General features: G+C 54.6%; 1 protein-coding gene across 34 annotated transcripts in view; it reads right to left on the reverse strand.

The window, feature by feature from the left end:
* Positions 1 to 24,732, reverse strand: part of NRXN2 (neurexin 2) — a 104,935-nt gene that overhangs the window by 68,796 nt on the left and 11,407 nt on the right. For 22 of the 34 annotated variants that reach the window (XR_012497627.2, XM_074336612.2, XM_074336605.2 and 19 more), the window contains 4 exons: positions 14,151 to 14,168; positions 9,317 to 9,346; positions 7,021 to 7,092; positions 2,544 to 2,845 (listed from right to left, as the gene is read on the reverse strand). Coding sequence is in view for 33 of the 34 variants with exons in the window: in XM_074336612.2 (XP_074192713.1) it covers positions 2,544 to 2,845; positions 7,021 to 7,092; positions 9,317 to 9,346; positions 14,151 to 14,168 (422 nt within the window). In the remaining variant the exon portion in view is untranslated. The remainder of the gene's footprint in view (positions 1 to 2,543; positions 2,846 to 7,020; positions 7,093 to 9,316; positions 9,347 to 14,150; positions 14,169 to 24,732) is intronic. The other 12 variants (XM_074336613.2, XM_074336597.2, XM_074336598.2 and 9 more) reach the window with 5 other exon arrangements.

A 24,732-nucleotide genomic window follows, 5' to 3' on the forward strand; every position in this document is an offset into this window, starting at 1 on the left:
AAATGTCTCTAGACATTGTCAAACGTCTCCTGGGCAGGGAGGAGGGGCACACCACCCTTGGTTGAGCGAGAACCACTACTCAGGGACAACAGGACCCAATGACTTATTCACGGGAGCCCTGAAAGATAGGCATTCAAAGGGCCTGGTGAGGATGGACTCGCCACAGGCTAGGCCTGGGGTGACAGCAGTGAGTCCAGAGCACAGCCCAGAGGCTGACCTTTCCCCAATGGCCACAGTGACAAAAAAAGGGCTGTACCTCACTTTGTGGTGAGTCCAAAAAACCATTTTTAAAAAGGGCTCTCGATCAAAGTCTGTAAGCAGACACCGCCTCTGGCCCTGAAAGCCTGTGTTCAGGCCAACCTGACCTGACTCTGTGTTGCCCCACTGGGTACAACAGGCCGGGAACAGGAAGTGGTTTCCATCAGTTTCCAGCGTGGGCCCATGACTCTGGGAGGCCTGAGAAGAGACTACCACAGGTCACTGTCTACACTCAGTGCCACTAAGGCCAGGTCGCATCCCCACTGTGGCTTTCCAACTCCCTTAGCCACAGACCGCCCCCTCCTCTCGGTGTCTCTCGAGCTCCTAGAACATTTAAAGTGTCTGCCACTCAGGTGGCACTTGCATGGCTTTGCTCTGCTCACTTTTAACAGACTTATCCTGTCTCCTTAAAAGCTGAAGGGTTGGGAGGGCAGGGACCAGGCCTTTAACCCCTCCGTACCCAACTGGGATGCACGATACATGTGTTGGCCAAATGACGCACAGACAGGGTTTGCAGCATCTTGCCAAAGGCAGTGCCAGGTGACAGCACTGGTCCTGGGGAGGCAAAGCAAGCCAGAAGCCCCAAAGGCAAGTCCTCCCACACAACCCCCCACAGTAAAATGTGTGTGACACACCACGCTATGAGCAATGCACCTGACGCACTCAGGTTGCCTCAGACAGGAGTGACAACACAGGACGGCCCTCCAGCCCAGTCAGGCAATGATGTGACACGAAGAGGGCACTGCCCCGAGGAGGAGTGCCCCCACCAAGCACGCCACTCTTCAGAGCACCAGGGGCACTAAGAATAGGCACCCGGGAAGGGGCGCAACTACAAGAGGTAGCAACAGGAACAGCAGGATTCCTCACGGGGACCCCACAGCGACAGGGAGGGAGGGGGGCCAACAGGAGGAGGCTCCTGATTAGATCATAGCTCAACGGTGTCGAAGAGGAACAGGCAAGAAGAGTGCGAGGTCAGCCAGAATCCCGACGGCCTGCGGAAGAGCCTTTCAGTGGGAGAAAAGGGGGAGGAGGACGGTGCTAAAGAGGGGACAACGGAAGCTGCCACCACACAGCCAGAACCAGGAAGCACCGAGACGATCACCAGCAAGAGGGGCTGCAGAGCAGCAGACAGCGCCTCCCAGGGCAGGGGTGCTCTGTGCTCCTGGTGGCACTTAGATTGCTGGAAATGGAGCCGGAAGAGCTTCCCTGCCTTCAGAGAAAGCGGTGGACCCGCGAGGGAAGGACCAGCAAAGGCCTGGGCACCTGGGTGCGGGCTCTGAGTGAACAGGGCAAGGAGTCGGGGAGGGGGGGACATGAGCCACCACGGAGGCAGTGGCCTCTCCTGCTTTGGAAGAAGGGTCTGGCTGGGACCCTGCTAGAGGCGGGAACATCTCAGGGCTGGAAACAAGCTGTGGGGGCTGCTGTCAAGCAGAAGCCTGGCCAGAGAGATGGCCTCCCCTGCCATAGCCAGCCTGGACATTGTGAGAGACAAAAAGGCCACTACTAAGAGGACAGAGCTGATGCCCAGGAATCTGGGAGCAGGAGCTGAGGGGACACTGCAGAGAAGAGCCCTGTCCTGCCTGCAGGGGCCAACCCAAGAGTCTCCTGTGAGCTCCTGCATGGGCTGGCCTGGGAGCCGTGGAAAGGCAGCCACGGACTGCTGCGAGAGCCTGGGCTCCTTTGGGGGTGCTGCCTAGAGGAGAGACGGGACCAACCCCCTCTCCAGTCCTGCTCTCCCTCACACACCTGCTGCCCCTCCACCTTGCTCTGACCCCATCTCTGCCTCAGTCCTAGGATGGCCCCGCCTGGGGCCAGGCCACATGCTGGCCCCACATGTACCTCAGGCTCGAGTTTGTGCTTTTCTGCCCTGGAGTCGGGACACCCATAGCTGCTCCTCCAGGCCAGAGTCTCCCCACCCCGCAGCACCCCAGGGCCCACCCACCCAGTCCAGGCTCTAGCTCACGCCTGGCATCTCCCGAGCCGCCCTTCTGCCACATCACCTGATTTCTTAGCCCCAGCCCCTGAAACCCCAGTGACTGCCACCATCTGAGCCTGCCCTTCCCCGTCCCTCAGGCTCCAGCCCTGGGCAGCTCTTCAGCCTCCTCCCTAGCTCGGCTCCCCGGTCCCTGAAACCTGCCAGCTACTGCTGCCCCCCTGGAACCCCCAGTCCCCCCTCGATGTTCTCCAGAACCGTGCCTCCACGCCCAGCCCTGACGCCTCGCACCCACACCCCCATTCTGCCCCCCGACGCAGCTGGCCCCTGGCCTTCTTCTTGCTCCCCCTACCTGGCGCAGGTTTCGGGTGACCCGGACGTCGTGCCAGGCGTTGTCGTTGAACTTGCCGTTGACGGGTTCCACGAGGGCCTCGAAGGCTCCCGAGCCCAGGTTGATGACCAGCCAGACGGCCCCAGACTTGAGGGACAGGTTGACGTAGTCGGCGGACTTCCCTGTGTGCAGCATCAGCCCGTTGCGCTGCAGCGTGCGGAACGCCAGTGTGATCTCGTCCGTGCTGCTCTGGATGGGGTTGTGTGACAGGTCGTAGCAGAAGAACTCGTTGCCTTTGAAGGTCGCCACGAACTCCTCCTTGCCTGGACGCCGTGGTGTGGGGAGAGGGGAGAGGGCTGAGTGGGACACGGTACGTCAGACCCCCCTCTGCCCCTCCAGCAGCCCAGGCGCAGTCTGGGCAGGAGCCCCGTGGCCCCCACTGCAAGCTTCAGGCCCTCTCCCCTCCCCCGGCCTGTCCACCCTCCTCTCTGGACCCTGCCATCTCTGCTGTCAGAAGTCAACTTCCCTGTGTCCATTTCCAAAGCAGGAGGCTGCTAAGTGGTTCTCACACTGACAGCTGACAATTAAGCTGCCACAGGGCCAGGCAAAGCAGACGTTCTCACTGCCTCCTCCCCCACCAGCCCCCCATTAGCCACACCCCTTAACAAAGGGATGTGGAAGAGACACAAGAGGCCCCACCTGACTCATCCCTGGGAGAGCCTCCCCTGCGGCTGGGGCACCAAGCTCTCCTGAGTGCAGCCCACCTCCCACTCCTGCCTCCTCTCGGTGACAACCAGTCTCAGCCCAGGGACAGTTTCAGGCCTCACCATTGGGGATGGGACTTGCTGGCCTGCTGTGTAGCTGCGAGCAGATGAGAAGAATGGGGAAGTAGTGGGGTGGGGGAGGCAGGGGTAAGACACATGGGAAGGCAATGCAGGTGACAGGGATGGGTGTGCACCAGGTAGCAGCGGGCCACTCAGCAGGGCTTACACAGGTGGCCATCAGGCACCCTACCACCCCCACCCCCAGCTCCAACCTGAGGACAGCACAGGTGGGCCTTGGGCGCAGAGCCTCTGAGGGGCCCCAGAGGGTGGCTGTGAGACCCCGCGTGCCAGGCAGGTGGCTAGGGTTGAGACTGCAAGGGCAGGCCTGGCTCTCCTGCATGCACGTGTGCGTGCACACGCGCACGTGTGTGTAAGCACCCACTGGCAGTTTTTAAGCAGAAGCAAAAATAACTGGGAGAGCCTTAGGGCCCTTTAATATTCTGTAAGTCGATGACAAGTGAGAGGCCAACGCCTCGGTTGAGGGAAGTTGGGGTGCCAGCCCCCCAGCTTCACAAGCCAGAGCCCACGCAGAGGAAAACAGGACATGGAGGCAAGGGAGAGCAGAGAACCTGGCCTCTGACAGTGACTCGCTTCTCCTCCCCAGCACATGGCTTGTCCAGCCCCCCTCATAGAACGAGACAGCCGGGGCAAAGCCTTTATGGGGGAGGGGGGAGAGGGACTCTTAGTAGAGGCCTAAGGTCCGGGAAGGAGCAAGGCACAGTGCCACGCGCATGCACAGCCCTCAGAAGGCACCTGCCCTCCTGTGGGCCCGGCCACAACAGCGGGCGTGTGGAAGCAGGGGCTCTCCGGGTGCATTTTCTGCAGATGCCCCTCCCCTGCACACAACAGCCCCGCTTCTTCTCTCCATCCGGGCAGGCTGCCCGGAGACTCTGTCCTCACTGCCTCCGGATGCCAAGGCACCAGCTGCTGCCCCAGAGCCTGGCACCACACTTGCTGCAGCTGGCAAGGCCCAGTTTCCTGAGGCCACAGGGCAGGAAGGCTGATGGGGACACAGGCAACGTGGGGACAGTCTGAAGCCCTGCTCTACCTACCTCAGGGCTCCAGTGGGGAGTGCCAGGGAACAAAAGGGAGGCGTCAAGGAGCCGGTGTGGAGGGAGGCCACGGAGGGAGGGGGAACAAAGGACCATCAGGGACAAAAAGGAAATGCTGACGCGTCAGAGCAGTGAAGGGGCAAGAGGTGATGGAGTGAAGCAGTCTAGATAAAGACAAGGCGCAAGCTGGCAGGGCACAGGTAAGGGTGATGGGAAGGGGGCCAGAAAGGGAAGGGGGACAGCGACCTCTAGGGAATGGAAGCCAAAGCTTTCTCAGTATCTTACTGTTTCCATAGCAACCAGGCCTGCTGCCCAGGCAGTGGCGAAGCTGAGGGCTCAAGGACCAGAAAAGGAACGTGTTTGACCTTGGGCTTGCCACACGTACTAGTCCCTCCCAGAAGCCAGGCCTTCCCTCCCACTCCCTCACCTTCACTGCAGTCAAAGAAAATACCATTAAAGGGAGAGTCAAACAGAAAGAAAGAAAAGAATAAGGCAACCACGTGAAAAAGTGATTGGGACAGAACAAAAGAAGCCAGTAAAAAGGAGAGAGGCAGGCCTGGGACTGGACCCCAGCTGCCAAGGCGAGATGGAGAAAGGAGATATTCCTCCATTCCTCTGGGCTCTGCCTCAGGTCTCCTAGGCGAGGAGGCAAAGCCAGCCACTCCGGAGCCTGGGTCTACATGTTCTCCAATTCCCAGTGCAGCCAGAGACCCCAGAAGGCCCAGAGATGGAAAGAGGCTTGGAGCAGCCAGAGGGAGCCTGAAAGAATTTGAGGAGAGGGACAAAAAAGATGAGTAAATGTGGAAAAGAAACCCGAGGATGGTGAGGACAGAGACAGACCCTGAGTGGGGAGGAGGGCAGCAGGATCTGAAGGGATTTTGGGGGGGCTCTTTCCAGGTAAAGATGTGGGGGGGCTGCCAGAGTGCAAACCAGTTCTGGGAGAAGACCTGAAGCCCCAGGGGGCGCTCTCCCCGTCTCGCAGCCCAGACGATCAGGGAACTACAACTCCCAGCCGCCCCTGAACAACCATCAGCGCTCCTAACAGCCCCCGCCACAGGAAGGTGGGTAGCCGCTGATACTTGTTTATCTCCCAGGTCGGGAGGGCGGAGCCCCACAAGTGTCCCCAGTCAAGCCGAATGTGGCTAGAGACCAGTTGCTGTGGTCCTGGATTTCTGAGCCCCCGGGAGGGACAGAGCAGCTGCCTCCTTTCCAGGCCCAGCTCGGAGCCCTCCTCTGGGAAGGTCTCCAGTCCCCCTCCGCCCCTCCCGACTCTCCAGCACTACAGCTGTCTGTTCTGCTCATTTGGCACTTACTGCCTAGTAACATCTTGTACTGCTCCCTGGAGAGGAAGTGTGATGTGAGAAAGACCTGGGCACTCATGCTGCCTCTTCCACCAGCTTTGTGACCTTGGCCAAGCGGCAACATCTCTAAGCCCCAGCTTTCTACCTCCCAGTTTGCTGTAGACATCTAGACAGGTGCAACTTCCTAAACTGTGAACCATTCCACAAATAAATGCCTCCCGCGCTGCTATGTCAGTTTCTGGTGTGTGCTGCCTCTCTCTCTAGATCGCTGAATAAATGAACTCCTCTGGACAAAGTCTGCACTTTTCATATACTTTGAATGTACCACGCTTTATTGTACTTATTTGTTAGAATGTCCATGAGCCCCTTGAAAACAAAAACCAGTCACCCATTTAAAACAAACTTGCTGAGCACACGCCTACTGATGGGTAAAGCACAAATGAAAACACCCAAGCACTGTCCTGAGGGAGCTCGGTCTAGTGAGGGAGGCAAACAGGTAAAGTGACAGTTCTGATGCCATGTGACAAGCCATGTAATGGATGTGTAGACAAGGGGAACACCGAGTGTCTGGATTTGCCTGGGGAGTAGGGGCGACTTCCAGTGTGGATGGCCTGGCTGCTTTTTCAAGAGTCAGCTGAAATAGACACCAAATAGCTGGGGAGGAGGGCAGGGTGGCGGCAATCCAGGCCGACAGAACAGCACGTACTAGAAGAATGCAGACAGGACTCGAGCCCCGATGCTTGGCACCCACTGGTGTTCCTTGAGGGGTTACGAAAGTACCCTGTAAACTTCTTAGGAAAAACAAGCTTTTAAGAGAGGCAGCCTCAGTGCTTAAAACCTACAGCCCTGAGACAGACTCAAGGGCTTCATGCTGGCCTCAGGGGGCTCTGGCAAGTATCAGTTTCCTCATCTGTAAACCCAGGGCAATGAGCCCTTCCACAAAGGGTCCCCGAGGCTCATTTAGGTGATGCGTCTAATACATGCGTATTATAAATGCCACATCTGCCAACTAGCGTTTGATGGTTAGATGGGGGGGAGGGGGTGCAGGGAACTTACCCTGCTGCCTGGCCGCGCTACCAGAGAAACACACTTTCTAGTGATGGGTCTGAACTGCCACAAAAGACATCAGTGTTCTAGACAGAGGTCACCAGGACAACTGAGCTTTGGGAAACACATGGAGGCTTGTGGCACTTCAGACCAGGGCAGATCCTGGGGGGTGCAGGCCCACCAGTCCCCGGGGGTTCAGAGAGGGTACACCTTTATTGACTCAGCTTCCCCTGGGGGTGGGGCTGGGCTCTCTGGGGACCGTGGGGTCACTGACCTTTTGTTGGCTGGTGCACATCGCTGGCTCCTCCTCTCCCGGCCCCCCCCTCGGAGAACAGTAAGGACCCTACTGGAGAAGCAGAATTGGGGAGTCAGGCACGGGGCGGGGGGGGGCTACCCAGCCAGTCCCACCCCAGCCTTGAGGTAATGGAGGGCCCTCTCCAGGGCAGAGATCCTCTTGCTTGGGGGTACAGGCTTGGGGCAGAGGGGAGCTGTTCTGGGGACTCGCTTGCTTCGGGGCCTCTAAGGAAAGAGCCAGTTGACAAACCAAGGACCACTGGCCCGAGACCCCATCAGACTCATGGCCGCCGACTTCTGCACTTCGCCCAGGGATGGGGAGACTGGGCCAGAGCAGCAGGGGCGTCTGCTGGTTCAGGAGCCCCTGAGGCCCAAGTGCACGCACACAGGCCAGCCCTCAGGAAGCCCCTGAGCCCTCACTGCCACTTCCTGGCTCACTCTCCTCCCCACTCTGTATCTTTGCTCACAGCCCTTCTGCTGGGTCAGAGTTCCTGCTCTTCAAAAGGCTGACACAGGCACACTTCCTCCAAGACGCCAGGAGTCACACACCACACCCCTCCTCGGATCTTTGCCTATCCTCAGGGCAAAACCTGGTTCTCCATCTCCCCCTGGCTCATTTACCACAGTGAGTGCTCTTAATGTCACCTCTGTCCTCGTCTTTGCCAGCTGGTTTCTGTTTGTTCTCTGGCCCTCCACTGCGCCTTCAGAGGGCTGCGCACAGCAAGGGAGGGGCTGCCTGGCTGGAGCTCCTTGTATTCATGGGGAAGCCCTTTCTCAGGGATGACTGCCCACTCCACACCACCCCCAGGCCTCCAATCCAAAGGCCCCCGCAGGCACCTGGGACCACGTCTGGATCCCAGCTCAGCTCAAGCTCTCCACCCGCCCTGCAGTGACCTGTGCGCTCAGTGCCTGGCTCCCAGGCACCCACACCTTTTGCCAGACCCGATGGGATGGCTTCAGGATGAGGGAAACTGAAGAATGGATTTTAAAAGTTCCTATGCGAGCCCTTACTCCCACCCCAATCCCAAATCCCCAGAACTGAAGCTCGAATAACACCTGAGCTATGGACCTTTCCAGGGAGGCATGGGGGGATCCTTTGGGCTTTCATCTATGACAAAGGGGAGCCACAGCCAGCACCCCCAGAACCAAGCACTGATAGGCAAAAAGAATGTGAGTGAACCAGCCAGGTCCTGACTCTCCACTTGGGACTTCATCTTTCCCCACGCATCTTGCCATAATTGGACATCCCAACAAGAATCATACGCCCTCTCTCTCCAGACCGAAATCCATCCCAAATTCTAGATCTGAGCCTCGCCCACAGCCCAGTCTTCATCCCGTGGGCCTCTCCTGCCTACAGGCTAAGGACTCGACCCCATCCCAAAGGAAGAGTAGCCCCCCGGGGACGGCCCTGGGCAGGGGAGCAGTGCCCATGGGTCTAGAAGGCCAAATACCTGAGCTCAAAAGACTCAGCGACAGGCAGCCTGGGGGTATCACAGGCAGGACTCCTGGGCTCTGTCTCGAGCTGCTTAACACCAGGGCTTTTAAAGATGGTCGGGATTTGGTCGAAGGGAAGCTTAGAATAGACGAGCAGTCCCAACAGTCCCACTAATTAAAGGCTGCGTAATCACTAGCAAGTCACCTCATCTCTCGGGGCCTAAATGTCCTCATCTGTTAAACAGTCAAGAGACGTTCAGAAGATCAAGGGTGAGGGCGAGCAGTGGGACCGCTATGGCAAGGGGGTCTCCCACAGCGGCATTCCCCCGTTTTTCCCCACTTACTCCCATGTAGATATAGGGGGCATCCCATAGCAGCAGGGTGAGGGGAGTGGGGCTGCCTGAAATTCCTTCTCCAGACCTTGCCTTTCTCTTTTTATTTGGGTTCATAGAGAAGAAAGAATGATCAGAATGAGTGGAAGGAAATAAAATACCAGCATGAGAAAGAAACAAAGCAAGATACACTACCAGGAAAACGCAAAAAGGTGACTGGGGACAACGGCAGGAGTTCAAACATCTCTTGATGTCAGAAACCAAGGTGAGATGAGGGTGGATGGAGCGTGTTGGGGAGATGGGGAGAGGGGAACGCACAGACAGGGACAAATCCCCCACTCCCACCCCAGCACCCCCAACAAGAACATGGCAGAGGAAGGGACAGGAAGGGAAGGAAGGAGGGGACCGGTGGGGGAGGGGAAAGGGGAACCAGGAGAGGAACAGAAAATCCAGGTGCGGGTTGGGGGCAATCCAGTCCAATCCAAAGCAAACCAGAACTTCAAACCATACCTTCGCTGTTTAACGTCAGGTGAGCCGGACCTTGGAAAGGGGAAGGAGAGAAAGAAAGAAAGGGGGAAAAAAGAAGAAAAAGAAAGAAAAGGGGAAAGAAACAAAGAAAACACGAGTCATCAAAAGCAGCCGGAGAGAGGGGAGAAAAAAGTTTTTGCTGCCACAATTTAAAAACCCTTTTTAACTTGTGACAGACATCGGGAAGGCCCCCAGCCCAGAAGCTGAGGAAAGGGGCCCGATGCCGAAACAGAGGGTGGAGGGCAGGAGAGGGGAAGAGAGAGAGAGAGAGAGAAGAGGGGCACGAGAGAGGGTGAGGGGGTACAGGCAGAACCAGAGGAAGGATGGGGCAGGGAGTCTCTGCAGGGGGAGAGGAGATTTTGGTTTCTTTTTTTTTCTTCTTGCCGGAAAAAAAAAAGGAAAAGGAGGAGAAGCATGAGGCTGGGAGGGCTGCTTTTTCCTTTTTCTTTTTTTCTTTTTTTTTTTCTTCCGGGAGACGGAGAGAAAAAAAAAACGGTCAACGAGAAAAACGATTCGGATGGAGGAGAAAATAAAACACGACACAAAAATCAAAGCCACCTGGAGAGAGAGAGAGTGTCCTGTTAGCGTGGGATTGAGAGGGTAAGGGGGACCTCCAACCCCCCACGCCCCATCCCTGTTACCCTATGACCCTGGCAGAGAAGAAGGGAGTAGGAGGAGCCTGGGCCTAGCAGGAATCCCCACCAAAGCAGCTTTGGGAAGGTGTCTGTCCAGTTCCAATCCTCCCAGCTGCCCCTCACACAGCCTCTGTGTGGAGAGCAGGCGCCCTGCACACCTGGGTCCTACAAGGAAACTGGGGTTCAAGAGGACACGGTGAGTAGGAAAGCAGGCAGGAGAAGGCAGAATCTAGGGGGACACCGGAGCAAGGATGGGGGCTTGGATTTCTCCATAGGGAGGATGGAGGGGGGAGGCCAGCACGCTCAGACAGCAAGGAGTAAAGAGCATAGCCAGGACCATTGGGCAGAAGGCCTGAGCTCTGAGAGGTCAAATACCTTGTTCACAAATGTCCTGCGGACCCCGTTTCTCAGGCCAGGCTCTCTGAGATGACCCAAACGCTGAACTTTGAAAATGGACTACAGAAGCCCCATATCCAAAACTGAGAGCAGGAGCAGCTGGGATTTTTCCAGCATTCCCTTGGCCCCTTAAGACGGTATGGTCAGCCCTGACCCAGGGTACCACTCAGACTCAGGGGGAGAGACTCTGACCCACTGGACCAGGAACCCACTCCCCAGAGGGCACCAGCCAAGGAAACCTCTCTCCAGAGAAGCTGGCAGCACCAGCCCAGCGCTGGGCTGCGGCCCCAGGGCCTGAGGTGACCAGTGAGCACACTGCAGTCAGCCCTCCCACGCCCCCCCACCCTGCACCAGTGGAGTCTGGCCAAGAGGATGGGGAAGGATCCCTCCTCGCCCTTGGAAACCGTCCCAGCTGCTGTGGCAATGAGAGGTGGGCCCTGGGGTAGAAGCAGGACCAGGACGGAAATCTGAGGGAAAGAGCTCCAGGTGTCCCTGGGACGAAGCTGAGGTCCGGGATGCCTGGGTTCAGGAGGGAGGCAGCGAGGGGGCCAGGGAGGCATGGCCTGCATCCCGTGGGAGATGTGTGTGCGGACAGATGGTCCGCGTGGCTCCCTTCTCCTCTCTCAGAGACATTGGTCTCTGCCCACTGCTGGGTCTGAGGCCATTGCGGGAGGGGCCACAGCTGCCAAGCGCTTCGTCAGGACAGACAGCTCTTGGGAAGACACAGGTTTTAGCCACCAAAAGGGAGGACCCAAACATTTGGACTGTCTTATTCCTTGCTCTGAACGCCTCCCACCACTCTTCCCCCAAGAACTCCCAGCATCTTCTTGCAAACGCCCTAAATCCAGGACCCAGATGCAGACCCTGACCCCTCATCCATGTCTTCTTGGCACAAAATAGCCTTGCCTGCAGGCTCCCACCCTTAGAAGTCCAGGCCTGGGAGCCAGTGCCCCATGGACCCGTCCTATGTCCTCCTCAGGCCAGTACTACTGGGGGGAGTGGCACCGCTCCCCTCACAGACCCTTCCACTGCCCAGCTCCCAGCCAGCCTCATTAGCATGCGGCACTCTCCCTCTGTCACCACAGCAACCAGCTGCTCAGCTCCCTCAGGCGTGACAGCACCAGCCATCTTGGTGAAGGGGAGGCCAGTTCCCTGCCCCGTCTCCTCCTGCGGCTCAGCCCAGCCTGGCCTGAGGGTTCTCTCCCTAACGCCTGCCTCTCCACGTGGCCCTGAAATCTCTGCTCCCTCCTCATGCCCAGCTCCCCCTCGGTATGTGTTCCCTTCCCCACATCCACCTGTGGCACTAGCCCCCCCTCCTACCACTAGAGAAGAGGCTGGCAGTGATGGATGGCATTACCCAGGGTCCTTTCCAAGGGCTCTTTATCGGGCTGCTTCGGGGTCTTCTCTCCCTGATACAAGAGGCTGGGAGGGGGGATGGAGGCGGGGCAGCTGGGATCCCCAAAAGGAGATGCTCAGCTGGCAGCTGGGGAGCAGGACGGCTGGGCTCCTGGGAGACAGCTAAGCCCGAGACACAGCGTGGAGGGACGAGAAAAGAGGGTGTAGGCACAGGGCACTCAGGCCCGAAGGGGAAACTGCGGAGTCCAGAGCATAGTAACACCAAGGAGGGCCCAGCCCACACCCCTGAAACTACCACATGCCAAACCCAACCCCCACTCAGTCTCACTCCCTTCAGCTCCTGCCCAAATCCCAAGACGACCAGCATCGAAAGAAGGAAGCCGGTGACAGGGGACAAGATGGAGAGACACAGAGCACACATGTCACAGACACACAGAGGCATCACTTCCCTAGGTGTGCACACACACTCACACTCAGCCTCAGACACACTCCCCTTCACAGCCCCTGACGTGCCGGCGCACACAGGCCCACATCCAGACACACCACCCACAAGAAATGGTGAGGTGGCGGCGTCAGGGGTCTCATTCCTCCCTTGTCCCCCAAGCCCAGCTTCCCTTCACGTCCCTGCCTATCCTACTTGCTGGGAAAAGAACTGTTCCCTTTTCTCCCCCTCCCAGGCCCCCACTTCTCCCCCCAGCAGCCGTCCTGCTCATTTCTCTTGGCCTGGCTGTTTCCCTCCCCATTTCTCTCCTCCCTCCCCTCCCTGCACACTTGTCCTTCTTCTCCCCACCTCTACTTACCCCTCCCCTTCCTCCGGTCTATCTGTCCCCTCCTCCCTCCCCCAAGCCTCTCTCCTCCACACTTTTTCCCCTCTCTTCCTCCCTTCATCTCTCCCTTTGTTCCGGAGGAGACATGACATCAAGAGCAAGTAAAAGTCACATCAGCACTAAATCTTATCTCCAGCCGTCAGAAGGCTGCGTCCACCCAGACATGCAGACTCTTTCTCTCACATGCACAGAGGTAAACACTGACACACGGAGATGCAGACACAGATGCAGACACTCCTAAGGGGGCACAGCGATGTGGGCCACGCACAGAGGGCATGGCGACAGAGGCGCACACGCCTTCACACAGTCAGATGCATGGACACGGCCTGTGTGTACAGATGTGCACAGAGGCACACAGCAGAGAGCAGCAGATCCGTATGTGCACGCGCACACACACACACACCACACACCTGGGTGCCTGCATGCCAGGACCAGGGGACCTGAGGACATCTACAGAGAAGAGACCAACCAAACCGTGGACACCACAAGGAAAAATGGATTCCAGCCCCACACTCAGGTCAAGAGCCCCTCTCTTATTTGATTGCCAGGCCTCCTGCCTCCTGAGTGCTCTCCCCCGCTCCTCCCGGGGCAGAGCCCAGGCCCCGGCAGCTGCCAGCCCAGGGCTACCTCTGTCCCTTCCTCTCCCACTTGCTGCTGCAGGAAGATAACGCGGGCAGGTTTGACTGGGTCCCATCTCCCGCCCATCCTGCTGCCTGCCTTCTCCAAGGTGCCCCTGTGAGCTCACCTGCAACCCCGCCTCCAAGTCTGGACCATCCGACTGTCTTCCCTCTCCCTGATCTAGTCTATCCCAGAGGAGGAAAAGAAACAGGGTAAACCAAACCTAGGGGGAGGTTCAGAGAATGGCAGGAGCCCAGACAGAGCCTGGGGAAGGACAGAAACAAGACAGAAAAAGAGGTCTGGGGACAAAGCCCTGCAGAAAAACCAGCACAGGAGAAAAGGCAAAAGAAAGAGAAGGCAGGGAAAGAATGGACAGAGAGACCCCAGAGAGAGGCATGCCCCCCCCTTGCCCTTGTCCTGAGCTGAAGGAAGAAATGGACCACCCCTACCTACCGGCCCGTGGGCCAGAGGCCAGGCGCCTGCTGCAAGTGTCAGTCAGAGCGGAGAAGCTGCCACTTACCCACAGCCCCTGAGCAGGACACTGGCCCCCACCCTCTGCCTGCTCTCCAGACCCCAGAGGGGATTCCACCCAAGCACCGCCCCAAGCCCCGCCCCAGCCCGGCAGCATGGCTTTTCTAGGCTTCCTCAGCTGAGCCAAACTGTGTCTCCTCACTCACTTCTGGGCATTTCAGAACTAACCAATCCCACTCCCCATCTCCTCCCTATGGAAGAAGAAAGGCCAGTGGGCAGGCTGGCACTGTAGACGGGCAAGTGGAAGGGACTGCCCTCTGCCTGGCAGTTCTCCCCAGCAAACCAGAAGAAGGAATAGGCCAGAGGTGGGGCCAAGGCCACCAAGAGGACACCCAGACATCCTTCCCTGGGCATGGGCAGGGGAGGGAGCCCGCAAGTGGCCAACGACACCCCCTCACATAAGACCCCACAGTGACTGATCCACCACCCCAGTGACCAAAAGGCATCACTCACCTTCCATGGGGTGCTCCTCTACAGGCCAGCGAGGTTCAGGAAGAGGTGAGGCAGAGAGAAGGAGAAAAAAGGAAGGCAATTAGCGAAGATACCAAGGTCAGGGCTCCAAGGGGCGTGATGGGTGCAGGGTCCCCGAGTGGAGCCCACCCAGGCCCTGACACGAGTCACACAGTCTGGACAGCTCTGCTGGGGACAAGGCAGAGAGCGAGGCGTTTCCTGAGTCAGTGCCTCACATACCGGGTCACACAGTCCGAGAGGACCCAAGCCTCATGTTACATTTCAGGAAACTGAGGCCCAGGGGAGGGAAGTGAGCACTCAAGGTCACATGGAGAATCAGAGGCAGAGCCAGGAGCAGCAGTCAGGCATCCTGACTCTCCCAGGCACGCTCCTCCCCTGCATTCCAGTGCGTCTCTGAGACAGATGGGGACACGCTCACCCGGGGCTTACCCGAGACACACTCATGCTCAGTGACACACTGACACACATAAGCACTTATCGATCCAGAGACACTTTTAATCTCACACAACTCACACCCGAAGCCTTTGTACACAGGACCCAACCACACCCCACACCCCACCCACTCAGGGCAGAAAAGTCATGTGTGTACAAATCAGAAAACACAGTTCTGCCTCAAGGTGCTGTGTGACTCCCATCCCAGTCACTTAACCTCTCTGAGCCCTCAGTCCATCTTCAGCAAAAGTGGGAGGGGTGGACTAGATCATTTCCAAGGCCCCTCTGGCTATGGTTCTGTGATTCTATGATAAATGCCTTCTTAACAGTTGAGTGAGGCCAGGGGCCCCCAGGCTGGATGGGCCACTTCAGTGGTGGGAGAGGGTCAAAATTCAGTGGGCCAGACTGGGCCCAAGCTACAGCCTTTGGGCAGTTAGCCCTCACCTAGTGGGGCCAGCCTGGGCCTCGGCCTGGGGCTCGCCAACGGGGTCAAGAGAGCAACGGAAGGAAGACAGGATGGAGGCAGTTTCTCCAAGTAAGCTATGACTCCGGGAGCAGGCTGGGCTCTGGCCTGCTTTGTGAGGGCACTAAGTCACCCCTTTCCAAACGTTTCCGACACGCCCACCTACTGGGAGCTTTTAGAGAAACAACAGGCGGGAAGAGAAACAGCACATCCTGCGAACATACAGACCCAGTGGGGAAACACACACACACACACACACACACACACACACACACGCATGTGGGCCCCACGATACGCATGCCTACACACCAACAGCTGCTCATACTCACGCAGGCCTGCAAGCACACACCCTGTCCTCCTACCTCCAACCGCATTTTGTTATTTGTGCAATCACTCTTCGGGGTTAGCATTAGTCCAGAAACACACACTGTGATTTATCATACTTTATGCCTCCCCATGATACACACACACTCAGGCTAAATGCAGGACCAATACCTGCAGTGATCTAATACAGAGCGTAAGATGCACGCACCACCGCCACCACCACCGCACACGTCCTCCGGTGGCGGAAGACACACACCCTGAGACGAACACAACTCCCTTCTTTCCTATCTGTCTGTCTCTCTCCCATTTTCTAAACCTACACACACAAGCCTCTACGTAGCTACATGTATTACACACACATCTATACAACACAGAGTTTCTTTGACCTGAGAGCTGCAGCCCCCCAAAAGCTGTGTATACAATGATTTTCTGACACTGAATCACATTCCATTTGGGGGTCCTGGCTAGTGGAAGAGGCCCTCGGGAAAACCTTGGGGCTCTCATGAGGAGCCTATGTCAGATTTCTTTGGCCCCAGTGTGCGAAGGTCCGGGTCAGCACAACCATCTCTCCAGCACCTGTACAACTAGGAAGCACGGTGACCTCTAGACAATCGAATATGGCGGGTATTTCAAAAGGCGTTCCCCCTGCCACCAACCTGGGTTCTGCTACGCTCAGGAAGGTGAAACTATCAAGTTTGCTTTGCTGCCTGCACAAGTTTCCCTCTCCTGGCTTCGGAGAGGTGGCACTTAGGGACTTACTCCCCGCTGTTCTTGGCTTCCCGCTGACTCACCTGTGCCCCTCACCTGCCATCACGGCCCCTACAGGCTCAGTCCCGTGCCCTCCCCCTTCCTCTCTCTTGTCCTCCCCTCCTCGGTGAGAGCTCACTTTCGTGGCTTAGGGACCCCCACACTTGTGTGTGTGTGTACCCCAGCCTCTTTCCTGGGTGCCGGTCCTGCGTGCTCACCTGGCCGCAGCAATTACCGGCACAGCTCTCCGCCACCCAAACTCCACCACTACCGCCACGCTCCGGACATCTCCACCCCCGCGACGAAGTGCCTTTCCTGCGTTTGGCAACAGCACTGCTTTCAACCAACACTCCCTGAGCACCCACAATGCGACCCACACTCGCCAGGCCCCAGAGATTCCCTTAGAGAGCAGGGGTACCGTCCAGACCCTCGACATGCGTCGCACGAGCTCCGTGGATTTATCTATCTCCTCTAGACAGCAAAGGACACTGGCCCAGGAGCACAGAACCACCTTGGCCTTTGTCCACTGCACTCCTAGGTCATCACAGCCCCCACCCTCACCTTTCACTGGCGCATTAGACTCCTGCTGGTTGCTCTCCCTGCCCATCCCCAGCCAGGCTCACCTGACACAGGTACCAGACACACCCGACCGAATACTGCTCTGATCCACACGTGCACACACACACATGCACACACTCTCAGAGCTTTTCAGTGGCTCTGGAACAAACCTCTCTTCTGTGCTCTCGACCTTTATATCCATGCACCTCCAGAAAAGCTCTACCTGAGTGCCTCACGGACTCCTCACCCTCCACAGGCCCAAGATGGGCCTCCTAACCCCTCCACGACAAGCCCCCTCCCCCTGCCTGCGTCCCCTGATGGGGTTAGGCGCCCAGAAACCAGCCTTGCTCTGTTTTCATACCAATCACCGGTCCATCAGTTCCACTTTCTGAAATCCTGAAAACTAAACTAAACTCCTACTGTGTCTCCCCGGAAATAAGACCGGGTCTTATACGTATTAATTTTTGCTCCAAAAGAGGCATTAGGGCATATTTTCAGGGGATGTCTTATTTTTTCATGTACAATAATCTACATTTATTCAGATAGAGTCCTGTCATCTTCTTCTGGAACATCGTCATAATGTACTAAATACATAATCCGACTGACGATCTCACCTGGGGCTGATTTTTGGGTAGGTGTTATTTTCAGGGAAACGCGGTAGAAACCCTTCCCATCCCTCCATTACCATCAGCACAGCCCCAAGGCCAGACCCTCATCAGATCCTCTCCTTGGCGCATTAATAAGCCTCTCAAATGATCTCCCCCCACAGCCAGTCCGTCCACCCTGCAACTCATAGTCCAACCACTGCCAAAGTGGTTGAACCAAGTCACCACCCTGCTTAACACGCTCCAAGGCTTCCCAGTGCCTACAGGGTAAAGTACAATCTTCTCAGGAAAGTCCATTTGAAGCCTGACCATGCTTCTTCCCTCCAACCTCCTTTCCCGCAACAACCCAGGCTCCAGTCACACCCAGTTTCTTCTCATTTCCCTAATATGCCACGTTTCTGTACGTACTATTCCCTCGGCTTGAAATGCCCTTCCCCATCCTCATTCCTCTCACCCTCAGCGGCCTGAGAAAGTCAACTCTTGCCTTAAGACCTGGTCAGTGTAGCTTCATCTGTGTTCTGAAGTGACCTCCCAGGAAGAGCAAGCCGTCCCTCTTTTGTTCCCGCTCTCGATACGTGCATTGTGTTATTATTTCAGTTATCGGATCTGCCTTGCGATTGTGTTTCCATCTCTCCTTCCTGACTGGACTGTGAGACATCCAAGAGTAAGGACAATGTCTCATTCATCTCTCTCTATCCAGCTGCTTGGACAATTCCTGGCTCAGAAAAAGGCATGACTATATTTGTTGAATGAATGATAAAAAACACTTCTCACGTAATGAGTACTTGAAGTATGCCTGGCCTCTTTCCACGCACTGGCTCGTTCCATACAGTTTCATTTCTTCACCACTACCCCCTCATCGATGGGTACTGCTGTTAATCTCTTGTAGAGAGGGGCAACCAAGGCTCAGGAAGTGGAAGAAACTTGTCCAAGTTCATACTGCTGGTGAGGGATAGAGTCAAAATCTGAACCCAAATTTGTCTGGCTTTAAAACTTCCAACGGGCTACATTCTTGGCCTGGACGTGAAGACTTCTAGAAGCTGCCTTTAATCCACAGTTCTAATTTTATTGCCCGTGAAGCACAGCTATCTTGGTCTCCTCACCCGCCCGATACACTTGACTCACATCCCTTAATACACTAGGCTCCTAATTTAGGCTGTTTTCCTGGCGGAAAAGCCCTGTCTTTCCTGTCCACCTCCACAAATCTCTCTCAGTCATCCTCTAAGATCCAGCCAACTCCCACCTCCTCCTTGAAGCTCTCCCTGACCACTCTGATAAATAATCACGGTAGTAATTATGGATCATTTAGACTAGTACCTGGCACATGGTAAAGGATTTCCATTTGTTAACTCATTTAGTACATAAACAACATTATAACCTCCATTTTACAGCGTAGGACATTGAAGAAGTGTGATTAATCGCCCAAGTTCACACAGCTAGCAAGTAGCAAAGCTGTGATTGAAACGCGGGCAGCCCATGCCGGAGCCATTCTGCCACATGGGGCATCTACCTCGTCTCTGGGGTCTTAACAGCAGTCGTTCCCTACACCGCTCTCTTGAGCAGTTGGTCCCATTCTGCTGGGAACCATTTCCAACCGCAGAAACTGTCAGGACCACAGGGATTAGATGTTAGATTCACATACATGACCCCATTTACTCAACTTTCACACACATAGGTTTTGCCTGCCCAACTAGAGGGCATAGATGGTACTGTCTTGCTTCACATAAATACGGGGTTCCTGCAGATTCGTTCTTGAGGACAGTGATGAAGACCGAGAATGAAAGAAAAGAAAAAGTTCTGAGCAGCCAAAACTGGCGCCATAACAGTTACGCAATAAAAACTGTTATTTTCTCACAGGAGAACCTCTCAGACCCTACCCACACTCCACTCACTGTTAGTGAAAACACAATTCTAAGGTGCGTGGGAATGCCCGTTTCCAAGTTCACAAACAGAGAGAGAGAGCGATGGATATGGGTTGCTACCTGACGACTCCGCCTAAGGGTGGAGGTGGGAGAACTAGAAAAAGCTAACAGAAGAACTCAAAAATCCAGCAGCCAAGCAGCATTTCAAGCAGCGACAAACCTCAACGAAGGAACCACGCCCTGGGTGCAAGTCCAGTGAAGTACCTGAGGGGAATCACCACATCCTGAGTCATCCGGAAAAGGTGAAATCACATTCCAAATATTACGCATAGGGAGGCGCAGAGGTGCGCAACATGTAGGAAGATTTCCATCCGAATGTTTTCAATGGTGGGGAGCTGTGTGTTTTAATAGGGAACAGCCTGCTTTCCAGAGTGAGTTCCTCCCTGAGCGCTCAGAAGACTGAGACTTCACTGATGGATTTCCGTGGCCTCTCTCGGGGCTGGACCAACACATACAGTAGCACTTATGGGTTACTTAGAATATTTAGAATAGTACCTGGCACATGGTAAAGGATTCAGGAACACCCTTCTCACACAGTGGCATAAGGGACAAGCTGTGGCCCGAGGAATTTGGGGTAGTTACTGGTTTCTGATGAAACCCTGTCCCCAAACCCCCCAATAAACCAAATGCAGGGAATCCACAGGACACAGCTCTCCTGTTTGGAGGCAGCACGGAGAAAGCTGGGGGGCAACAGGCACTGGGGTCAGCTCAGGGTTCAGGTCCCAGCTCTTACATCTCACGTGGTGGTCAGGAGGACGACACGAGATAAAACGCTCAAGCACCCAAACATATGGTGATAGAAGGAGAACTGACTCTGGGTGGTGAACACACAATGGGATTTATAGATGATGTAATACAGAATTGTACACCTGAAATCTATGTAATTTTACTAACAACTGTCACCCCAATAAATTAAAAAAAAAAGTTCAAGCACCAAGCAAATGCTCACTAGCTGCCGGGCCCCATGCTTTGCTCCCTCGGCTGCGTGATCTGATTCTCTCTTTCTTCCAACTGCTTCTTCGCCATGTCTGCAGCCGCTCCTCTCCCTCCTGCTCCCCGCTGGATGTTGCTCTGAAGTCTTTCACCTTCTCCTTGGCCACCGCATCCCAGCCCAGAGCTTCAAATACTCTCTCTCCAGCATGTGGCTCCCGAGTCTCCATCGGCAGCCCCACCTTCAACGCAAAGCTCTGGACTCACATTGCCACCTGCCTGGACACCTCTGTCTTGGGGACACCACGATACAACATGTGCACGATCTGTGGCCCAACCCAGCTCCCCCCCACCCCCCGAGTACCCCCTTTCCTTTCACCCATCCACCATCCTTCCATCCGTGCAAACCTGACACCTCATCATCTCTGACCCCTCCTCGCCCACCCCCACATGCAAGAGGCAGAGTCCTACAGCTTCAGGCTCAGCGATGGCTCTCAGCCACTGCAGCCATTGCTGCCACCACCCTTCCCTTGCCGCTCCCCCAGACAACCGAAGTTTAAGACCTCAATAACTCTTTCCTGAACTATCTCCCAACTGATTTCTCCTCCGCATAATTCTGCTCCCTCTGATCCACTCTACACCTCACTCCCAGCTTCCGAAACAGCTCTTCTTATTCACATACCTGCTCCAAATTCTTTTGTGGCTCCACCTGCCAACACTCTATACACAGTCAGCAGCCAATAAATGTTGGCTGAATGATGTAAGTCAAAATTCCGTGACCTGGCCTCAATGTGCTTCTCCTGCTTTACATTCCACTATTTTCCCTGCAGGATCTGGTGCCCCTGTGAGGACAGGACATTTCCCGCATTCCATGCCTTTGTTCTTACTGGCTCTTTGGCTTGGAGTCACCTCCCCCAAACCAAGCTTGCTAATCAATGCTCAAGGCCAATCTTAAATAGCAGGCCTCGTGTTACCCATCCCCCCAACTTATAAACGCTCCCCTTCTTCAAAACCCCAAGAGCACTCTGCTTGTAATAGTAACTACCATTTACTCACTAGACACTCACTTAATTCCCACAACCAACCTGTGAGATAAGCATGCTTAGCTCCATTTAGGAAAAATTGGTCTGGACATTAGGTGCTCATCTGATGTCACAGGCCTAGTCGTGAGAAGCCAGGTTGAAACCTGGATCTGAGCCTCCGGAGTCTGCGGTGTAATCACTAAGCCACGCAGCCTCACTGCATCGCTTTGGGCCGATACCATGCGATTTTGTGGTGTTCTTTTGCTATTATATACTGAGCATTTTCTACGTGCTGGGCACTATTCTAAGCACTTTACAAGAATTAGCTAATATCATTCTCACAACAAATCTATAACATAGGTACTATTATTTCCCCCATTTTACAGAAAAGGAAACCAGGGCAGAGAGAGCTGAAGTCCAAGGTCACTGCTGAGAATCTATGCTCTTAACTCCACACTGGATTGTTTTTAATTTGCTTCCCCAACTAAACAATCAACTCCCAGAGCAGCGCCCTGTTCATCTCTGACGCTCCCCTTCAGACCCTAACATGACACCTGTCCCACAGGAGGCTAACTACCTGTTGAATGAAATCACCAACAAACTTAAAAACACACACGAGACACATGTGTCCACCTCCCGGCCGACATATACTTTACCACTAGTTTCGTATTTCTCTCCTAAGCAAGGTCCATACCTGACCCTCTCTCCTATACCTCGGAGTCCCCACTCCACTGGACGTCTCCCACACACCTGCCACCCTTCTTGCTTGATCACTTGTCAGCCCTTTCTCTATACACATGAGTGACATGAGGGGGAGTTCACATGCAAACCGCTACGAAATCCCAATCTACTCTATCCCAGCTTTGGCAGATAACCAGCAGTGGATACACACGCTCAGTTACTCATACTTAGCTCTGTCTCAATTACCTATGGCCAGACGTCCCAGAGGAAAAAAAGCAAATTTCCTAACATGGAGATTCTCAGCCAATGGGTAGGCCCAGACTTGGGGAGGCAGGGGGGCCGCCAAGGGATCCACAAATCCATACGCACACCAAAGATCTGAAGGCGGATCGGTATGTCTCACATATAAAGCTAAAATTATTTTTTTCTAATGTAATTTGAGCAACCACAATGGCAGATATAACATCAAAGTCATCTAAAAGCTTTCCTGAATTCATAGTAGCCTTGAGTCATCTATTTTCACAATAAACAGATATAAAAATAGCTACTCTTTGGAAGGGGTACTGTGAGTTCCTGACTTTTAAAAATGTCCTCAATCTCAGAAAAAGTTGAGAACCACTCGACGCAAATAGTAATAACGAAGTGCCTGTAACTTCCAAGGACGTTTGGGGCCTCTGGCCCCCGAGATCTGTCTCAGAGATCCAGAGCCTGGCCTGCTCCCTTGAAAGTCTTCCTTCCCCAGCCCCAGTCCCCAAGGGCAGGAGCCCATTCCTTTCCTCCTTGGCTGGAGGAAAATGTACTAGAAAAAGTATAATGAGCACAGGATATTACAAAAGATTCCCAGAAAATAAGGCACAGAAATGTAAGGAGAGGGAATGGGGTCATGGGGTGGGGAGGGGAATCTGAGCTGTCACTTGCCTGTCATCTCCAAATGCAATCAATGTTTACAACCCTCATGCCCACCCACACATGTATCTGAAAATATACATATGCATACTTTCATGTGCATACGCAGCTTTACTCCAAGCCTTTATTCTCTCAAATACGTATTAATATTTCTTCTTTCCACAAATCTTTATCAAACACCCACTAAGTGTCTGTTTCTATATTAGGTGCAGGGAATACAGAGATGAATATCCCTGCCCTTTTATCACAGACAAAGCACCACTCCCTCAATAGATATTACACACACACGTGCACACACACACAGAGTCACGCCTGCCCCTACCAGCTGTCTGACACCCACCTCATATCTCCGTTTCCCTTTTCTTCATGAATCTCACATACACATATACATACATACATACACAAAATGGGTCAGACACATAGCCACCTCTCACAGCTCCAACACAGTTGACGCAAATATTTATCTGGTACATATCCAGCACATAGACATCTGATACACAAAACAGTCCCTCTCAACACAGGTACTTGAACACATCTCAGACACACAACCCTCATTTGGAAGCACATGCTTTGCTCAGCTTGCTGGGAGCCTCTGGCCGATGTATCTTTTCAGGGAATAGATACAAGAGCTCTGGTTGACCAGAGTGTCTCTGGCTGCATTTTTCATATACCCAGGCCCAATGCTGCACAGGGAGACCATAGACCAGTTACTATGACCTCTCTGCAGTTCGAATTTCCGTTCCATCAAGTTAGAAGAGGGGTTCGTCCTATTTTCTTAGGAAGGCTTGGAGGAGACGGGTCATAGGGACCAGAGAATCAAGTTAAAGGTCTTGGAAAGAAAGATTCCTCGTAGAGTCCAGGCACCTTACTGAGCTCTCCGTTAAAACACATGCACATGGGTGCCCTACACATGTGCACACACTCTTACACTTGGGGACTGCGCACTGCACTAGGCACCGGACTTCAGTCTGTAAACACTACACTACTCAAACAGTCCCATTCACACATATACAGACTGCCAGACTCACAGGCCTCTGCATGCAGGCAAACACACACAGACACACAATTTCACAGTTTAGGGAGCACCTGAGCTCCTTGGAGAAAAGTCGAGAAGGCGTCAGATTAATCTAATACACACAGTTCCTAATGACATATCCCACAAACTTGTACAAATAACCCCACAAAAGTAATCCAAAAACCTTCCTTATGCATTCCTCGACCCCAACTATAGATGCAAAATCAAAATACAGTGCAGAGTACAGACTTTCCCAAACCATGGGCCAACCTGCCGACTCCACTGTTCCCAGAGCTGTCCACATGCTGGCAGCCATGAGGACACCCATCCCCAGTGCAGTCCCAGGGCCACACTAGATTGTGGGCACACGCATGCATATGTACACATTCCCCAAAAGACTCTCTCAGGGAAGACACACACACAACTGCTGAGTAGCCCACAGCTTTGAGGGGTACTGAGGGAGAGGAAAGCTCGCCTGTCTGCCCATATCTCCGTAACACAGCAGCCACTGATCAGGGATGAGGAAATGAGGAACCTCTCCCCACTCCCCAGCCAGACCAAAGTACAACAGGTGCCTCAGAATCCCCCTTCCTCCCCCTCTAAAACCACAGCCCGCCCCAGGCCTGGTGCAACCGGTGACCTAGTCCCCTCATTATCACCCATCTCTGCCTGTTGCAGCTGGGGAGCTGGCAGAATCGCCCCTTCCCTTAAACCTCTCTTTCAAGCCCCTATTCCACACTGGATTCCATATTCCATAGTCCTACCAACACCTCTCCAGACCACTAGTCTCCCCCAAATCCCAGACTGGTAAGGGCTGGATGTTTAAAACAGAAGCCTCCACTCCCTGTCTGTCACCCAGAAGAAACTAACAGCCATTTTTTTTGCCCCTCACCACATCTGTCAACTCTTAGTCATGAGCCTGAGTAGCCTCAGCCACCTTCTCATTTTTATTTCACTCT

The sequence above is a fragment of the Rhinolophus sinicus genome, chromosome 14 (assembly GCF_057876585.1).
Source record: "Rhinolophus sinicus isolate RSI-liver-muscle chromosome 14, RSI-T2T, whole genome shotgun sequence".
Classification (NCBI taxonomy): Eukaryota; Metazoa; Chordata; class Mammalia; order Chiroptera; family Rhinolophidae; genus Rhinolophus; species Rhinolophus sinicus.